The sequence below is a fragment of the Colias philodice genome, chromosome 30, assembly GCF_061535455.1.
Source record: "Colias philodice isolate Cphi_HAF_F1 chromosome 30, ilColPhil1 Martin Lab GWU primary, whole genome shotgun sequence".
Taxonomy (NCBI): Eukaryota; Metazoa; Arthropoda; class Insecta; order Lepidoptera; family Pieridae; genus Colias; species Colias philodice.
In genome coordinates, this window is record NC_143115.1 from 1,266,189 (window position 1) to 1,283,902 (window position 17,714).

The window sequence follows — 17,714 nt, forward strand, 5'->3', positions numbered from 1 at the left end:
CGCCTTTATAATAGTATTAAGATTAAGATATTAAGATTAAGATAACATTTTATCTGGAACTATAAGAATTGTATGTGTGTCACCTTATCGACCAGGAAGACATGTATCAGCCTATCCCTGGACGCTGAAGCCAGCAGCCTTGGCCTCTCCGAGTACTCCAAGCACAGAACCTCTGCATCATGGGCCTCCAGGGTGTGAGCTGGTGTTCCACTCCCAGAGCTTGAGTGGATCCAGATGTTGCCAGCTCGGTCTCCGGCTGCGATGTGCTTGCCGCACGGGGATACGCGGACACATCTGGAGATAAAAATATATATAAATATAAAGCATGATAGAATAAAAAAGAGGTGTGCCGAGCACACATGTCAGAAGTGAAACTTCTTTGGCAAGATTCAAAGAAGTTTCACTTCAATAACAAAAAATGAATGAAGTATTAGCATACCCATTTGGAAAGCAGTTTACAGAGTAATAAATATACATACACATATTGTTTTATCAAAATTGTAGTAATTTTTTAATACGACAAACAAAAATTAAAAACGCCGTAAAGTCATTACCAATTTTTATTTTAATAACTACTAGAACAATTAAAAAATAATCGATTCATAATATAGTATATTTACGTTTGCGAATATGCATATGCAAGATATTATGTGTAAACTGTAATGGTAATATAGTTAACTAGCTTACCGCCCGCGGCTTCGCCCGCTTTGTACAAAACCTAATAATTTATGTACTAAAACCTTCCTCTTGAATCGCTCTATCTTTTAAAAAATACCGCATCAAAATCCGTTGCGTAGTTTTAAAGACTTAAGCATACAAAGGGACATAGGGACAGAAAAGGCGACTTTGTTTTATACTATGTAGTGATATAATAAAATAATATAATATGGGTATATGTAGTTAAACTGCAACATACAGCCGAAAAACAACAATTAACTTCACTCATAATCACGTTCAAAAATTGTAACTCTGCCTGTGCATGTTAATCGAATCTCAAAAATTGTCTGATGCAAAACTCTGCTTACGCGTATATAAGGCAGAATTATGAGTATTGTATGGATCGACTTTGAACATTACTGCCAGGATATAAGGTGTTAATTTCAATGAATTTTTTATCCAACTGACATTTTTGACGACCTTTTAAAAGGTAGCTATTGACGACGCTTTAATAGGTGAATCTTATTGAAGTGAAAACTTCTTTAGCGGGGTTGGGTATAAAATCTTAAACTCGCGTTTTTTTTTTTTAGCCCTTATGTAATACGGATACCAATCCAAAATATCAAACATGCTGAACGTTAATAACCAAGTTTTCACTTCTGCCGGCACTCCCCCAGTGCAACCCGTCTTTTTTTTATAATTGTATGTATTGACTAACTAATACAATATATATATACCTAATTAGATAAATAGATATATAATTGTGTATTTACAAGTTATGTAATGCTTATAATTTAAGAAAAAATCCTCAAAATTAACTTACCTAACACCAATTTTATCATCATACGTCTTGGATTTATCTCGATCGCTCGTAGCCGTTAAGTCGACGTCCTTTAAGAATTTCAATTCGGGATCTATGTATAACACTTTGTTCAATTCCTGGAATGAAAATGTTTGGTTTGAACAAGTTTTTATGATTTACATATTTATCCAACATAAAACACGATTTAAAATAAAATGTGTGCGTGTACTAGTGTACACACGTAAGAAGTGAAACTTCTTTATGACCTTATTTTTCAAAAAATAATTTACTATATATGCAACTTTACAGAAATACGTCGAATCACGCGTGGTAGGGATAAGAAAAAGATGCGTAACGGAAAAATGTCACGCGTAACGAAAAAATGTTACACTAAATTTTTTTCCAACCCCGATAAAGAAGTTTCACTTCAATAAATAAATAGTAGTTAAGGCTTTTTTAAATTTACTTAGCATTCAGAATTCACTAGAAATAACATAAGTCAGTTTGTTTTTCAAAAATATTCCGTTTATCACACAAGAAATAACTGTGAGAAATGACGATAAAATACGAAAAATTTGAATTGTATCTTAATATCTTCAACCTTTGAACCTGAACATCAACTTATTTACTTAAAAGTTAAAAATATCAATCTACCCACAATAACTTGATTTGTTGTTCGATTTTTATTGTTCGAAAACGATCATTGCTGTAAATCTTCGACTGCTCTGCTCTCAAGCTTCACAATCGTCTCAATCTACCCACAATTATTCGAATTTTCTTTTCGAAAACTACCCACATTGCTGTAAATGTTCATCTACCCAAAATAATTTATTTCCTTTTAGAAATCTACCCACATTCATGTTAATGATGGTAAAAATCTACCCACATTTTTCGAGTTATTTCGATGTTTATTTTAAATACTCACATTGCTATAAATATTCGGTTGTTCCGGTCTCAAATTCCACAACCTCACTGTGTCATCGCTAGAACAGGTCAGGAACGTGCCGGCCGGTAGGGGTCCATTTGCCCCCACCATATCTACACCCCATATACAGGCTGAGTGGTATAGCGCGGAGTGAGATTTGCCCACCTGGAATAAAAAGGGGGAAAATTTAAGTAAAATGCAAGAATAAAAAAAACTTATTAATGAAATAGTTTTCATTAATAAGTTTTTTTTTATGAAGTTTCTATGAAGTTTTTTTTAAGAAGACTTTCTTGTGTTATGAAGCAAATAAACGATTTTTATTTTTATTAAGGCCGGCAAAGCACCTGCAACACTTCTAGTGTTACAAGTGTTTATGGGCGGTGGTGACCACTTAACATCAGGTGGCCCACCTGCCCCTTTGCTTACTCTGACATAAAAAAAAATTCTTTTTTTCTTCTAAAAAACAAAAACTCATTTAAAATGTGTTAACTAGGGTTTTAAATATAATATAGAACTAACTATTTAGTTGAATTGACCCGGGATAATTAAAATGGATACAGTTGCATATAGATCGTATTTCATGCTCTTATATCGTTCTAGATAGGTCACCTGGTGGTTCAAATGACCCATAATTTTTTCAACATGGGCCTGTAGTCTAATAGTGTTATAATAATCTTCATCATCATATGAACATACATGGGTTCATACAATAGTGTTTGAGCTTGCAAAAATTGTTAATAAACAGGTATTTATTTATATAAATTATCAATTAAAATTTTACTTTAAAAACGTATTAAATTAACTTAATCAAAGTGTCATACGACATAACAAGTAGCGGTAATTTCTTAAAATTCCCTATCAACATCCAACAACCGCATCAAACCCAACTCACCCGTTTGATATCTCTCACGTCCCATACATACAAGCTATGATCGTTGTACACACACGTCAGTTTGTGATTCCTCTCGTCATATGTTAGAGCGATTGCATCTGGATACCTTGCGTTTGGAGGCTGGCTGAACATATGACTGAAAATAATATCGAATGTTAATAATCCATACTTTAATATTATAAATGCGAAAGTAACTCTGTCTGTCTGCTCAATCACGCCTAAACTACTGAACCAATTTGCATGAAATTTGGTATGGAGATATTTTGATACCCGAGAAAGGACAAAGGATAGGTTTTATCCCGGAAATCCCACGGGAACGGGAACTATGCGGGTTTTTCTTAAACTGCGCGGGCGAAGCCGCGGGCGGAAAGCTAGTAATAAATATTTCTGGACATTTTTCACAAATGGCACGATCTGATCCCATACTATGGAATACTATATACCATATATGGCATACTATATACTATGGAAACCAGATGGCTGATAAACATACATATATAATTTGAAATAAATACTTATATGGATAATCAACACCCAGACATAGAGCAAACATCTATGTTCATCACACAAATATTTGCCCCGGGTGGGAATCGAATCCACGATCTCTGGCTTGGAAGGCAGGGCCACTACCAACCAAGCCAACCGGTAAGTATTATTATGGTGCATTTACATCAAACGAATGCTATAATATGTCAATATGTCAAATTATTTTAGGCTGGCTGAAAATAATATGAAGTTACTAGCGGTCCGCCCCGGCTTCGCCCGTGGTACATATGAAAAATAGATGTTGGCCGATTCTCAGACTTACCCGATATGCACAGAAAATTTCATGAGAATCGGTCCACCCGTTTCGGAGGAGTATGCAGACTAACATTGTGACACGAGAATTTTATACAATAAGATAATTAACTGACAGCTGTCATTCAAGTATCAGTGAGCTCCGGTAATTAATTAAATTAAAAATAGTTCTAGTTAAATAATACGAGTGAAAAGTGCTTCAAAATATATCTATACGTATAAAATACCAGTGTAAATGTTATCTCGATAATTAGTCAAACAGTTCCTGTGATATATAAAAATTTTAAATCGTGCCTTGATACAAAGATTATTCAAAATTCCAGTGAAGTTTCTATCGGCAAAATATACATAAACTATTGTGAATAAACATAGAATCAAAGTAATTAATCATTGCAGTGATAATAAGTGGCAAAAAAGTATTATTTTTGTTTTGTCAATATAAAAACCGTTAACTGTGTTCAAGTGTATCAACAGCTGTCAGAACAAAAGAAGATGACTCACTTATGTCATGAATCAACATCGTAAAGTATAAACTATACTAACAATTCGAGAGTAACTAATAAGCACTGATAGCTCTGTACAGTAAGTGAACAACTGAAACATTCGCAACCGTAAGGTCTGGAGATCGAATCCTACCAGTTCCTCAAGACATCATTATAATTTTTAATTTTAAAAATTTTATATTTGCAATTTTTCTGATAAGAAAAAATAATCATGGAATCACAATATGTTACATTTCGCAAACGCAATATTAATCGGAGTTTGAATGATATTTGTTTAGAGTCTAATTCACCTACCTACAACGATGATTCAAAAAGTTTACCGGATCTTTCTACAATGAACTTTGAATTAGATGAATTAAAGGAAAAAATTACTAGTTTACAGACCTTATTAGACAGCGCAAATAGTGAAATAGACCAACTTATTTTAGAAAATAACAGCCTAAAGAAAAAAATAAACGAGCTAGAAAGAAAAATTTCCGTATTTAATAAGTTATACACAGATCAAAAAACTAAAAAGAGGACCACTACTTTTTCATCGCTAAATATATTAAAAGTTAAACGAAGAATCGATTTTGATAAAGAAAACCCTTTAGAATTAACCTTAAACAATCAGTCAAAAAATTTAACAGCTTTGCAAAAACCAGATACGAGCACTAACAATAGAATAATGGAAAATAAATCTAAAGAACGTCTTTTTATTTTCGGCGGCCAACAATGTGTAGGCATGGCTGTTCGACTTCACCGTTCCACATTTAACTTAACAGCAAAATATGAAATTTCATCGATGACTAAACCTTTTGCCCACACGGAAAACATAACAGCACCATGTTACAATATAAAAACAAGACCGACGGATAAATTTATTTTAAGTTTAGGAGAACACGACGAGAACCCTTTCCACTTTATGGCCGAAACTGCGGCTATACTCCGATATTTAAAGGACACTAGTGTAATTATGCTTAATGTTGTTAAAAACAGATATTTAAATGAAAATCTTATTAACAATTATTTAAGACAAATATGTTTAAAATACCCGAACTGCAAATTCTTAAACTTTAATGACAATTATTGTAACTCTCATAGTAATTACCTTAATAGAATTTGTTATAAAATTAATACAGAACTAGAATTCCAACATTACAGTAACGAATTTTTGGTTTGTAAAGACTGGTTAAAAAAATTAAAATCAACTAATAAAATTCAATTCAATAGTACAGTTACCAACTTAAAAAATAAATATTTTAAAGATACATCTACCCAAGCTGACAATTCGTTACCATATGTTAATAATACTAGCGATAAAGCTACGCAAACCATTGACGCAGAAAATTATGTTAAAGAGACTGGGTTTTTTCGAGCAAAAAGTATATGATGGTAAATATCTTTTGCACCAAAACATTGCAGGCATACTGAATAAAATAGAGTGGCTTGAGTTGTGCTTGGCAGAAATTGAAGAAAACATTAGTATACTGTGTCTTACCGAAACTTTTATCAAAAAAGGGGAGGAATGCAATCTCATTCTAGGAAATTTTTATCTTGCTTCATCTTTCTGTAGATCACAAGAAAGGCGTGGAGGTTGTTGTATTTTAGTAGACAAGTCCCTTGATTGCAAGACTATTGACTACTGTGTCGAATATACAGTAGAAAAAATATTTGAATGTTGTGCTGTTGAGATACGAAGCATGAATTGCTTTGTGGTTTGTATATATAGAACACCTAACTCAAACATATCAAAATTTTTCGAAAAATTTGAACTTTTCCTCCATAAATTAACCGCAAACAAAAATAAAAATATCATATTGGCTGGAGACTTTAATATTGACATAATGAAAGAAAATCAGTCTTCAAAATGGTTTAAAAACTTACTTAAAAATTTCAACATTAATATAATTATTAATCAACCCACTCGTAAACTGGCATGTCTAGATATAATAGCAACAAATATACCGCGAGTAGAAGGTAAGGTACTGAAAGTATTTCTCTCAGATCATGAAACATGTCAACTAGTTAATCTTCCAAAGCAAGCTAGCCCTAAACCATCGTATTGGTTCGTAACACGAAGAGATTATTGCCAGGAGAATATAAGGAAATTTGACATGCATTTAAACTCTATTTATTGGACCGATGTTTTAAATGAAGTAAATGCTAACGTAGCTTTCAAAATATTTCATGAGTTTTTCTGCCTACTGTATAATTTATGTTTCCCTTTGTACAGAAAAAAGATATCGAATACTCTCAGTCACATGAAATGGATATCAAAAGGCATTAGAATAGCATGTGCAAGGAAAAGACAACTAAGATTTATTCATTATAAATCAAAGTCTTTTCAAAAAAAGTTAGAATTTCAAAAATACAATAAGATACTCCGATCTTGTATAGACTGCTCAAAAAGAATAATAAATAATAGATTAATATTAAATTCCAAAAACAAAACAAAAGCTACATGGGACTTGATAAAGAACAGAGGGACGCATAATATGTCTGATAGCAACTGTATTGACCTAATCTCACACAATGACGTTGATATAACAGATCCATTAGAAATTGCTATGACATTTAATAATTTCTTTACTAATTTGACATATAATAATTCAAGTAAAATAACTAATTCCATTCATCAATCAAGTAATTACAAATATAAAATAAACTCAATAAATAGCAGCATATTTCTCTCACCATGCACAGAGCAAGAGATTATTAAAATCATAAATTCTCTTAGGAATACAAAGGCTGTAGGTTATGACTCAATAGATACAAGCATACTTAAAGAATGTAAACACAGCATTTCTTATGTATTGGCTAATTTAATTAATAAATCATTCTCGCAAGGCGTCTTCCCTGAAAACCTGAAAGTATCTATTGTTAAGCCATTCTACAAAAAAGGCAGCAAAACGGATATAAAAAATTACCGCCCGATTACACTTATATCCATTTTTTCAAAAATTCTGGAAAAAGCTATGAGTGCTAGACTCATAAATTTTTTAAACAAATATAGTATAATTAAAAAAGAACAAACAGGGTTTCAAGCAAATAAATCTACTGCATTGGCTACGTTCTATTTAATTGAGGAAGTAACGAGATGCATTAATAATAAAATTCCTGTTGCATCAATCTTCTTTGACATGTCAAAAGCTTTTGACTTTGTGGACCACAAACTACTTATATATAAATGTGAGAAGTATGGCATTAGAGGTCCTGCTCTTGCATGGATTCATGATTATTTGTTTCAGAGACAACAGAGTGTTGAAATAAATAAAATAAATACCAAGCTAGAGTTCACTACATACAAGTCCCCCTATTTACCTAATAGTTTCGGTGTGCCACAGGGCAGCATATTGGGGCCTTTATTATTTTTAATTTACATAAATGACCTACCTGACATTATGGACCAAAAGTGTATATTGTTTGCAGATGACATTTCAATAATTTATTCTGACGATCACAAAGAGATAAATTATAACATGACAATTAATAAAAATTTAGAATTAGTATTGACATGGTTTAATGATAATAATCTATCGGCTAATATGACTAAAACAAAATTTATTCAATTTTCAAATTATAAAGCTCGACATACACCTCTTAATGTAACGGACAAATTCCATACTATCGAACAAACACATTACATAAAGTTCCTAGGGTTAAATGTAGATCAAAATTGCAACTGGAAAGCACATTGTGACATGATTACTGGAAAAATAAATAAGTTCGTCTACGCATTAAGAAGACTACGAAAAACAGTGTCCTTTAATGCTGCGCTTACCGCATATTACGGATACGTTACATCTGTGATACGGTATGGAATTATATTCTGGGGCAACTCGACGGACGTGACAAATGTATTCTTGGCACAGAAGAGGTGCATAAGGGCTATGTGCAATATTGGTCCCTTAGAATCTTGTCGACCATTATTCAAAAAGCACCATCTTTTAACACTCACGGGATTATACGTTTTGGAAATTTGTATATTTGTCAAAAAACATAGTGAACTTTTTAAAAGCATGAAAGACCACTCTATACTGGGACTAAGAGATCCCACACGTTTAATGATGCCTAACTGCCGTTCAGCACTCTACCAAAAGAATGCAAGTGTAATGTGTGTAAAGATTTTTAACCATATACCAAAACATATAAGGGAACTACCAAAAAATTTAATGCACAAAAAATTAAAAGCGTGGCTTATTAATCACTGTTTATATTCCTTAAACGAATTTTTTAGATTATAATGACCGAAACAATAAAAATGTTAACCTAGCTTGACAAAATTGACGTAAGAAATCAATTATAATGTAATAGAATGTAATAATCAAATTGTCATATTGCTATATTATAATTTATAATGTAAAATGAACTAATGTAAATAATATATTGCTTAAATAATAACTCACGTGAATTAGTTTAAATTATAAAATTTAAATATTTGTATGCCAATTGTTGGCGAATTGTGCGGACGTGAAATTTATTATAACTTTGCTTTGTACCACAATTCATACAAATAAATCATTTCATTTCATTTCATTTCAGATTATTACGGTGCATTTACATCAAATATATGCTCATTCTAACCCCATTATTCGTTTAGTGTAAACAGGCGTAGAGCGTTTGGTTGTAAGTATGTTCGTAAAGATATGCAATATATTATATAGCATAAAAAGTGAAGTCCCGTGTCCCCTAGTGGGGTAAAGGGCAGATGCATTATACATCTGTTTCACTGATCGATTTTCTTTAGGGACAAGTAGGTGATCAGCCTTCTGTGTCCAAACAGACCGAGACATTTTTTTTTCTTCGTCTCCACCGGGAATCGAACCCAGGACCACTCGGTGTTACGCTCACGCGACAGCCACTGTACCAAGGAGTCGGTTATATAGCATACTTACTTAATATTCATCCCCTGAGCCACATCGACCCCTAAATAGTGCGTCCGGGGTAAAGTGGTGACGTATCGTAAAGAATCCGGGGCAAAACACCGCACTATGCCTTCCGCGCAACCAACGAATATGTAGTTAGAGCCGATGGCCATGCAGTTCGCGCTTGTTGTCTGGAAGAAAAGGTAATTTGGTTAAAAGTGTTTTATGTGAAATTTTCTTTAACCCTTCAAGCAAAAAAAAAATTTTTTGGTAGGTGAAAATGAAACGAGTTCGCATTATCGACACTTTAATGTTATCAAATTAGAAAATTTAGGACTGCTCGTCTAATGTCTGTGTCTTTGTGTGATCTGTTATTTTTTTGTCGTGTCTATTTCTTTTCTGTTTGTGTTAATGTGTGTGTCTTTTTTTCTTAGTTTTTCTGTCATGTTACTGTCAGATTTTCTATGGTTCAATTATGTATCTCTTTTTCTGTGTCCGTATATGTTTTGCTGTTTCAATTGTGTATTTGTTTTGTGTCTGTGCCGTATCTGTTTATATGTATGTGGGAATAGGATAAATTAAGATGTATTTCATAACTAGTTTTTATTTTTAGTCTGTGTTTTTCTACTAAGAATCTGTGAATATGTTATCTGTAGATCGATGATTATCTATGACAGATTACTTTGTGTTTTGGTATTAAGAAATGATGGATTGTATTTTTATCACCGGTATATGGATAGTAAACTGATTGGGCTAATTTGGCGTTTTAATTTACACCATCCCCACATGTTTGTGCGTGTATCTGTGTCTATCTATGTATGCTCACCCGTAATTCCACCCACTTATCCATCGTATGGCGGACCGACCCATTAATGGGACTGGTTCTTGTGTATTTGTCTGTCTATGTCTGTGTCTGTGTCTGTGTCTGTGTGTACTCACCCGTAGCTCCACCCACTTATCGAGCAGTCTCCTCCCATTGAACTCGCACAGCAGCCCCCCGCGTGTGATCGCGTACGTGCTACCGGCGCACTCCCCCCGCCCGCACACAACGTCGCAGAACTCGTTGTCTTTCTGCTCGCCGAGTATGGCGGACCGACCCATTAATGGGACTGGCTCTTTGAACTGGAATGTTTTTCAATTCAAATTAAAAATACGCTTAAATTGGGCTGGAATGTAGTTAAAAAAATTAGTTATCTGTAAAGTCGGTTTACTGACGATAGTTGAACGTGACAACGTCCGATTGTGCTTCTTTGTCGCTCGTTCCGCGCTCTCGCTTGCACTTCAAGACTTACATGGAACGCCTCAGAGCGAGGTAACGCCGCATGAGTCATGTTTTTTCGTGCGTGCAGCCGGCTCCATCGAATTATAAGACGTTGTCACGTCAAAAAATATGTGCGTATACTAGTGTACACACGTAAGAAGTGAAACTTCTCTATGACCTTAATTTTCAAAAATAATTTACTATATGCAACTTTACAGAAATACGTCGAATCACGCGTGGTAGGGATAAGAAAAAGATGGCGCGTAACGGAAAAATGTCACGCGTAACGAAAAAATGTTACACAAAATTTTTTTCTAACCCCGATAAAGAAATTTCACTTCAAAAAACTAAAAAAAAAAAAACAAGCTTAAACTCATGAAATTATTGTATTGTCACCGACCATTGATATCGACACGTAATACAATATTATTTTATTTATTTCCAATAAAAATGTTACAATAAAAATATTATGTTCTGATCGGTAGGCGTTTGATTATGTAGTGCATAATTTTAACATAAAAGAAACTACTGGTACTGTTTAATTGAATATTTGTACATTAGATATGTTGTAACAAATCATGAGATAATATTAGAAATATTTTATTAATTCATGCTCAAATTGAGAATTACGAATTTTTTTATTATTTAATTATAATTATGAATTATCCTCAATGAATTACAAATCTTCATAAATTTTAACTCACCTTAGCATTCCTAGAATATTCCAAATACCAGAACTTGACATGCCGGAAGCCAACCGTGACGAAGTAATTTCCACTCTCCGAGAAACTGACTGCCTTTACACGGGATGATACCTGAAATGTAAAGAATTACATATTAATAAAAAAAATTGTGGATAATATGATTGGTGATCAAAACCTCGCCCTGGGGAAATACGCTAAAGTTGCGGGCTTTTGGCCAAAGCAACTACTTTTATATAAAGTACATCTTATATATAAAATTCTCGTGTCACAATGTTAGTCTGCATACTCCTACGAAACGGGTGGACCGATTCTCATGAAATTTTCTGTGCATATCGGGTAAGTCTGAGAATCGGCCAACATCTATTTTTCATATGTACCACGGGCGAAGCCGGGGCGGACCGCTAGTATACGTATATATATTATATATTCAGTCTATAGATAGGAATTTCCTTACTGATTGGTGATTTTATTATGTTTATTTGTCGCATAATTAACGTAATTGTTATTATAAGATTGGTGCTGTGAAACAGGAAAAGAAAATCAAGTTTTTCCAATATCAATTCATGCTATTATGGGTTCATATTTAGATGATATTCATGTTTTAACCAAACATTAAAAAACAAAACTTTAAGAGAAAAATGAAGCAAATGGGAAATTTCATGAATCTGTAAATAAAAATACACAAATTGACACCTTATCTATACCAATTTTATTACATACATATATCGCTGATAACAAAACTCTGCCTAATGAGAATGTGGGCAGAGTTTTGCTTTGGACAACTTTTGAGCGAGATTATTAGCCTAGTTTATTTTACGTCATACATACCTTATTGCTAGCCAATTTGAGGTTTGCCCGCCAATCCCACACATTGACTATCATGTCATGTTGCGATCCCACTGATACTAGGTATTTGGACGATGTGGAAAATGCCTGGAAAAGTGGAATTTTATAAGTATGATGGTTATGGAGAAAATTTTGTGCATGTGCGTAAATAAAATAATATGAGATTGAACTTAATGCTTCCAAACGATAAAGTAGTTTTTATTTCTAACGTTGAAAATTAAAAGGACGGTGTATTTATATTTTATATAGAGAAAATTAACGATACAAGGGAAAAATATCTATCATTAAAACATTACATAAACGTACACACATAAATTTATAAAGAATAGAAAAAATTCGATCACGAGGCGGGACTCGAACCCGCATCCTTTCACGCCATTCCGGGGCAGATGCCTGACCAACTCAGCCACTCGTGACCCGCCAGAGCGATCGAATTTATTCTATTCTTTCAGTTTTATGTGTCTGAAGGGACACACCGCGCGCCATCTATTGAGATGATTAACAACCATTTCAACCAATATGAAGCACTTTTCAGTGAATACAATATTGTAACGATGGAACACGACCTTTTTTGTAGAATTTATATTTTTGGTTTTATGGCATTCAAATGCTTTATAAATATACATTTATAAAGAATAGAAAAAATTCGATCACGCAGCGGGACTCGAACCCGCATCCTTTCGCGCCATTCCGGGGCGGATGCCTGACCAACTCAGCCACTCGTGACCCGCCAGAATTCAGCATTTGAATGCCATAAAACCAAAAATATAAATTCTAATCGTACACACAGTTTAAATACATTTTTAATATAAGTTTTTAATTGTAATGAATTTTTAATTTTTTAATGAATTTTTAAATGAAAATAAAGGTTACATACCACACAATTAACTCCATGCGTGTGACCAGGAAATTCCGCTATCTGAACTGCACCAGACTGACTGGGATCCTGTAAAAAAATATTAGTAAAAACTAAAAAGTATTAGTTTATTAATACGAGAAAAACACATACTTAACAAAAATACTGTTATCATTAATATGTTGTATGGTTAAAATATATATTTATTATTTATTGAATTAAATACTCTAACGAGATTTCAGTAAATCTGAATTATAATATTATTAACTATTATAAAGGCGAAAGTTTGTATGGATGTATGGATGTTTGTTACTCTTTCACGTAAAAACTACTGAACCGATTACAATGAAATTTAGCACACATATAGAGGGTAACTTGGATTAACACATAGGATAGGTTTTATCCCGGAAATCCCACGGGAACGGGAAATATGCTGGATTTCCTTTGAAAACGCGGGCGAAGCCGCGGGCGGAAATCTAGTTATGTTAATATAGTGACAGGTAATAAAGTTTCCATGCAGTTAAAAACTATCGCATCCACAATGTTGAAAACAGTTGCTACACACCGCTAGATGGCGCTAGAACAAAACTTCCATCAAACAATAGTAAAAACGCTAATAATATCAAACATGGTGTCCATCAATAATTTCCAACTACTCGCCGCTAGATGGCGCTGAAATAAATGCTCATACTATCACTACAATTATATTTATTTATTTAAAATTAAATACACATAACAGGTGACGATCTTGCCGGGCCCATAGGCGACATATCAATTTCTGGAGCAGATCGCAACCCAACAAAATGTGTACAATTACTACTACAATAAGATACAGCTTACAGTTATGTTACAATAAATTCATAATTAAAAATTCAATAATGAAATATTAGATATAAAAGAAAGACAATTAAAATAATTGTTTGTATATATGTATGTAAATAATTACCTGTAAATCCCAAACTCGCACGGCAGGCGCATGGCCACATTCCCCGGTCGCCAGGTACCGTCCGTCGGGGGAAAACGCGACGCACGTGACGCTCTTGCGTGACGCGTTCAGCACGTGCGATTGGCGGTTTTTGCGCACGTTATATAGTACCACGGTGCATCTGGAATTTGAGGGATTGTATGTTAGTATGAATGATGAAATAAAATTAACATATAATTAACAATGAACATGAAAAAAAAATCAAATCGAAATATATTTAATGTTTATATTGTTTTTTATATTATCGCTTTCGTAATAGGTATGCCCAGCGATCTTGCATTACTATATCACAGTATAATTTGACACAGTAAGACATACATTAAAAAAGTGAAGTCCCGTGTCCCCAAGTGAGGTAAGGGGCAGATGATGCATTATGCATACATCTGTTTCACTGATCGATTTTCTTTAGGGACAAGTAGGTGATCAGCCTTCTGTGTCCTGCCAGACCGTGACATTTTTTTCTTCGTCTCCACCGGGAATCGAACCCAGGACCCCTCGGTTCTACGCTCACGCATCAACCACTGTACCAAGGAGGCGGTCAAGACATATACATTGGATTTGTCAATTAGCCCAAAACATTACTTTACATTATTACCTCTATTCTATAGTCTATAGTTAACAACTTTAAATGTGTTAAAATACATTTAACGCTAACCAACCAACGCGAAATTCGCCAATATCTTCTACCCACAAAATTCCACACGATTAAACAAAACATTCACCATACTGCCACTATTCATAATCACAAACAAGTGTTAAGTCTCATGGTATGTAGCCGTGAGAAAGAACACACGAAATTGTCGTACATACGAATAAGGTATTGACTATTGAGGTTATGTTCATGAGCGGAAGAGTAAGCGATATACAATAATTTTATATCTTCTTTATATATAAAAATGAATCGTAAAATGTGTTGGTAAGCGCATAACTCGAGAACGGCTGAACCGATTTCGATAATTCTTTTTTTATTATATTCCTTGAAGTACGAGGATGGTTCTTATGTAGAGAAAAGGTAAACATGTGCCACGGGCTAAGTCGGGGCGGACCGCTAGTACTAGGATAGATTTTAGATACATCTACGGAATAGATCTGTTTCATATTTCAACTAAAGAATAGGAACTAGGACTTGATATAAGGTAATTTTAGACCATGTACAGTTTATGTACAGGAAGGAGCCTTTTGTTTAAGGTACATCAAGATGCTAATGATTTTAATATTTATTTTCTCTCAGCCAGAGCTAATCGCTTAGCAAAATTGATCTCTGTTTAGATAGGTTCATAACTTCTGGGTTTGTTCTAATTAGCATATTTTAATTATTATTAACAGATACTGTATGAAAATACATATAAAATTGCCAATCCGAAAAACGTATACACAACTACCTTTAAATAACTCGTTGTATTTACAAATCGCTTTGCTTATCATAGAAACCTATACCTTATCAATAACATACACCAATCTATTATTTCTTGTATTTGTATTTGTGTGTTTGTATGTGTAACAAACTTTTCTGCAAACTATTATATTATTTTGATAATTTTGTATGCATTTATATTAATTTATGTGATTGGGAATTGTGAGGAGGAATAAATAAAGGATTTGATTTGATTGATTGATTATCCGCTAATCGCTCCGCTCATCACCCAGCCCTACCTTACCCATCATAGCCCTACGTTAATATTCAGAAGCGTGATGGACATAATATATTCCTGGTACGTGGAACAGACATCGTTTACATTTCTATTGGTTCTATTGCACCATTAGTTCACTAGTGATGTTCTGTTTATCGATAAGTATTTAAAGAATGATCTTTCCATCCATACTAATATTATACATTCGAAAGTAACTCTGTCTGTCTGTCTGTTACTCAATCACGCCTAAACTATTGAACCAATTTGCATGAAATTTGGTATGGAGATATTTTGATACCCGAGAAAAGACATAGGATAGGTTTTATCCCGGAAATCCTACGGGAACGGGTTTTTCTTTGAAAACGCGGGCAAAGCCGCGGGCGGAAAGCTATTAAGAAATATTTTTACTTGCGATTTAGTACTTTTTAACACGCTTTTATTAGCATCACCTATGTTTGTATCATGTATGTAACCGACTTCTTTAGGCTCGATTTTGATCCACTTTAAACGGGCAGATTTAACTATTTCAAACTTTGCATACTTCTCAAGGATCAGTGATAATACAGTAATTTCATGAGTTAAAGCATGTTTTTTATTCTTTATAAATATATTAATCCATACTAATATTATAAATGCGAAAGTAACTCTGTCTGTCTGTCTGTTACTCAATCACGCCTAAACTACTGAACCAATTTTCATGAAATTTGGTATGGAGATATTTTGATACCCGAGAAAGGACATAGGCTACTTTTTATCCCGGGAAAATGACGCAATCCCGGAAATCTCACGGGAACGGGAACTATGCGGGTTTTTCCTTGAAAACGCGGGCGAAGCCGCGGGCGGAAAGCTAGTAATTTATGTATCTACAATGTAGATTTAGCGAATGGCTATTATAGAAGTCAGGGCATAATCGGCGAGATTATAAGTTCTAATTTCCATACAAAACTAACAATCTGTCGGTATCTATAATTAACTAGTGGTCCGCCCCGGCTTCGCCCGTGATACCTACATGTTTAAACTATCCTATCTCTCAAGTTGGATCAAACTGCACATGGTGTGCGAATTTTATTGCAATCGGTTAAGTGGTTTAGGAGTCCATTGAGGACAAACATTGTGACACGAGATTTATATATATGTATTAAGATATGTTTAGCAGTAAATAATGATAATGCAAACATTAAAACTACATCACGTGACACTACCATGCATTTGACACAGACTCTTTTGTTTATTATTGTTAACTACATTTCCGCCCGCGGCTTCGCCCGCGTTTTCAAAGGTAAACCCACATAGTTCCCGTTCCCGTGGGATTTCCGGGATAAAACCTATCCTATGTGTTAATCCAAGTTACCCTCTATATGTGTGCTAAATTTCATTGTAATCGGTTCAGTAGTTTTTACGTGAAAGAGTAACAAACATCCATACATCCATACATCCTTACAAACTTTCGCCTTTATAATAGTATTGAGATTATCGACCATTTGACATCCCCTGACGGAAGTAAATCGGTTTAAATTTCTGGAGGCTCCTCCAAACACGAAATAACTTTTCGCCATGAGTCATGGAGGCGCGGAAGTTACCAACCATGGCGGGGTGGTTGAACTGTCGCGACATTGTTTTGGGGTTCCGTATGAAATACTTTATCTATGAATTCTATGGTGAAAGGTTTTCTTATTGATTGGATAAATATGTTTTAATGTGCTTCTTACATAATGTTGAAATTAACGTATAGTCGCTGTATTTAGGTGTGTTCAGTGTTATGCTCTGCCTGAATGGATGTTGGTATTTTGGCACATTTTAATATAGTTAAATGGAACCTAGTGCAAGAGCTATGTTTAGTTTTCAAAACAACAACAGAGAAGTTAAAGAGGAGATGGTCATACCAAGAAAAGCAATAGTAGCAAAGCACGCAAGAAAAACCGGAAAGCTAGTAGGTAGGTATTGCAAAACTATCTATTGTCTACATGTCATCAACATCATCATCAGCCTATTATCACAGTATTACCA

General features: G+C 34.1%; 2 protein-coding genes across 7 annotated transcripts in view; one reads left to right on the top strand and one right to left on the bottom strand.

The window, feature by feature from the left end:
• Wdr62 (WD repeat domain 62) overlaps positions 1-17,714 on the bottom strand; it is a 128,297-nt gene that overhangs the window by 35,114 nt on the left and 75,469 nt on the right. For all 6 annotated transcript variants that reach the window (XM_089713325.1, XM_089713326.1, XM_089713324.1 and 3 more), the window contains exons 4-13: positions 14,038-14,197; positions 13,113-13,181; positions 12,218-12,322; positions 11,390-11,500; positions 10,364-10,546; positions 9,455-9,615; positions 3,277-3,412; positions 2,385-2,549; positions 1,481-1,596; positions 84-294 (exon numbers count right to left, since the gene is read on the bottom strand). In XM_089713325.1, coding sequence (XP_089569451.1) covers positions 84-294; positions 1,481-1,596; positions 2,385-2,549; positions 3,277-3,412; positions 9,455-9,615; positions 10,364-10,546; positions 11,390-11,500; positions 12,218-12,322; positions 13,113-13,181; positions 14,038-14,197 — 1,417 coding nt within the window. The remainder of the gene's footprint in view (positions 1-83; positions 295-1,480; positions 1,597-2,384; positions 2,550-3,276; positions 3,413-9,454; positions 9,616-10,363; positions 10,547-11,389; positions 11,501-12,217; positions 12,323-13,112; positions 13,182-14,037; positions 14,198-17,714) is intronic.
• On the top strand, positions 4,429-6,017 carry LOC149475369 (uncharacterized). The gene has a single exon (XM_089713245.1). The coding sequence runs from the start codon at positions 4,789-4,791 to the stop codon at positions 5,947-5,949; it is 1,161 nt and encodes a 386-aa protein (XP_089569371.1). The 5' UTR covers positions 4,429-4,788; the 3' UTR covers positions 5,950-6,017.

Coding starts and splice junctions, on each gene's coding strand:
- LOC149475369 (XM_089713245.1), top strand. CDS start 4,789: ATGGAATCACAATATGTTACATTTCGCAAACGCAATATTAATCGGAGT.